Here is a 2786-nt window from a genome sequence, read left to right on the forward strand (position 1 = left end):
CCCAATTCGATCATCACTTTGACCCCAAATCTTACCGAATCCTTCTCAACGCTACATTCTTCTTTGCTGAGTGCTGAAAAAAAAACACTCGGCAAACTGCTAATGGCTGGCACACTAACTGACGGATGTCCACGTGGCGGTTTTTTGCCGAGTGTCTCTGTTTTGCCGAGTGTTTTTTCTTAGTTTGCCGAATGTTTTTTTTTCAGCACTCGGCAAAGAGTTTGTTTGCCGAGTGTCATTATTTTGCAAAGTGTATTTTTTGCGGCACTCGGCAAAGAGCTTAACGACGATTGAAAACGTATTTATACACACATGTCAACTTTTTTTTCTCGAGCACGCAAAAATACCATACCCTTAGTAGGAGTATGTGTAAGGCGCACTTACATTTATATACCTATATATGTTTTTATTATTACAACACAAACCCGGCCAGCATTGATCATGTTGCACCGCAAATCATCATAATTATTATTGTGTAGTCTAGCAAAATACTACTGTACTTATTATTCTGCACATCTATTGCGGTGATATATATATATAGACACACACACACATAACCGCAATAGACTTGGATAGGGTAGCGCTAAGGTAGGTAGCAGCGAAACCTTTATTTTATATATGATCGCATCGCTTTGTTGATCAAACCGCTGCCTCGTCTTCTTCGCGATCGCGGTTGCCACAATCGGTCGTGTCGAGTGCGACACCAGCAGCACCGATTGGAACACGGCGGTAGGACGGCCACACCCACAACGCCAGCACCGCGGACACCACCGCGCCGAGCAGCGTCACGCCGAGGAGGATGAAGAAGGACACCCTGAAGCACTGTATGCCGATGCCGATGCAGGTGTGGTGGTCCTGGCGCTGAGCCTCACGGTTGTAGAGGCGCCCCGTCACTTGCACGTTGAGGATGTACGACCCGACGGCGCCCGGCAGCACGGCCAGGTTGTATAGCGCCGCCAAGTGCCTGGTCCCGAACACCTCCGAGATGGTGACGAACACCACCGCCCACAGCGCACCGAGGCTGAACCCCATGATCGCCGAGGTGTGGTAGAGGCCGGAGGGCACGCCTAGGGCGATGAACAGATGGCCGAAGCAGGCGAGGAGGAACGCCACGGTGAGCGCCGCCGGGCGTGGCAGCTTGTGACGAGCAACCATGTACTCGGAACCGAATCCGCCCACCAGGCGCCCGGCGTAGTCCAGTAGGCTCACCAGAGACACCAGCTTGGAGGTGGCTCCGTCCTTGTACCGGAGCGACTGCCCGATCTGGTCGATCATGTCGATCGGAGTCTGCACGCCGCCGCCGATGGCGAAGGTGACGACGAAGATAAGCATCATTTTAACGGAGAAAACATCACGCAGGATGGAGCGCCACTCCAGCCGGAAGCTCGACGGCGGCGTCGGGTTTCTGTTGTTGAGCATGGACGAGGACGACCCCGCGCCTGCTGCCTCGCCAGAGGTTGCAGCCGTCGCGGGCGACGACGAGTCCTGCTTCACGGCGACGACGAGCAGGGAGATGACGAGGAAGACAACGACGAAGATGGCCGTGACGTAGTAGGCGGGTCCAGGGAGGTGCGCGGCCGCTACCAGGTCGACGACGTGGAGGATGAGGAGGCACGCAGAAGCGGAGACGGAGACGAGGAGGAAAAGCACGACGCCTCTGCGTTCGACTTCCGAACGCGCCGCCCCGGTCCCAGCTGGCCCGGGCCCGGCCGGGATGACGCGGATGCTGTTGCAGGCGAAGGGCAGCAGCACCAAGTACAGACACGCCATGAAGAGCAGAAGGGCCGAGCCGCCAGAGGCGTGGCCGAACTGCGTCAAGATGTCGCCGCCGAGGCCTGCGAAGGCCAAGAGCAGGGAGAGCACAGGCCCGCGGTGGTCGGGGAGGTTCTTGACGGAGCTGACGAGCGCGCCGGTGACGGCGAAGGACTGAGAGTTGGCGCCAAGCGCGATGGAGATGCCCATGAGCCACAGGGGGGGCCGAGCGATGTGCCCGGCTACGGCGAGGTAGGGCACGATGTTCGCCAGCACCCCGAGCAGGTTCATGGCGGCGACGGACGCGAGCACGACCCACGGCGGGGCGAAGTCGTAGATGAGGCTCGGCAAGAACCCGAAGCTTGCACCGAGGTTCTTGCAGACGGCCAGCACGCTGAGTGCCTTGTAGTCGTAGCCCAAGGAAGTCTTGATGGCCTTGGAGTAGACGGGGAAGAGGAAGACGCTTCCGCCGGCGGCCATGAGTACCAGGGTAGAGGTGACCAAGGCCACCCACCTGCCGCGGAGGAGGTGCAGGGCGGCGCTGAGCGGCGGCATTGTTGGTTAGCTAGGTTCACAGAATGAACAGGGTAAATGGGTAATAAAACAGTAGGTGATGATACGTTGGCCAGGTTCTAGACGTGGTCTTGGGTCGGTGGGGGAACACGGAAAGCGATTGCACCCACCTTTTTTTTGAGAAATCAAAAAAAAAAAAATCTCACGGTGCAAAAAGCCTTGGAAGATAACCGCTGGATATAACATGCTTAGCCCGAAAGAGGCGAGCTAGCCCCGGCAGAAAGTCGATTGTCACGTTCCTTCGAAGCCTGACCGCGAGGAATGTTTTGCATGTCCGTAGCCTGGCTGGTCTCGATGAAACATGCAACCAAACTAGCGCTGCTTGCATCAGGCGAGCCTGGTTTGGCCGGCTGCGGGAAGCCAGACGCACCCTTATGACCCAAATAAATCGGACACAACCAGGAGAGAAGGCAGTCTGCGTCTACCAGCAGCTGGGTAGTGGGTACAGTCGCGGAGTACAG

The 2786-nt window shown here is 57.0% G+C and overlaps 1 protein-coding gene across 1 annotated transcript; it reads right to left on the bottom strand.

Moving 5' to 3' along the window:
- Nucleotides 1-639: 639 nt before the first annotated feature.
- LOC136550718 (protein NUCLEAR FUSION DEFECTIVE 4-like) lies at nt 640-2307 on the bottom strand. Its single transcript, XM_066542318.1, has one exon. The coding sequence runs from the start codon at nt 2305-2307 to the stop codon at nt 640-642; it is 1668 nt and encodes a 555-aa protein (XP_066398415.1).
- Nucleotides 2308-2786: the final 479 nt, after the last annotated feature.

The sequence above is a fragment of the Miscanthus floridulus genome, chromosome 4 (assembly GCF_019320115.1).
Source record: "Miscanthus floridulus cultivar M001 chromosome 4, ASM1932011v1, whole genome shotgun sequence".
Taxonomy (NCBI): Eukaryota; Viridiplantae; Streptophyta; class Magnoliopsida; order Poales; family Poaceae; genus Miscanthus; species Miscanthus floridulus.

Excerpts from the sequence above, each read along its gene's own strand:
- LOC136550718 (XM_066542318.1), bottom strand. The coding sequence starts at position 2,307 with ATGCCGCCGCTCAGCGCCGCCCTGCACCTCCTCCGCGGCAGGTGGGTG.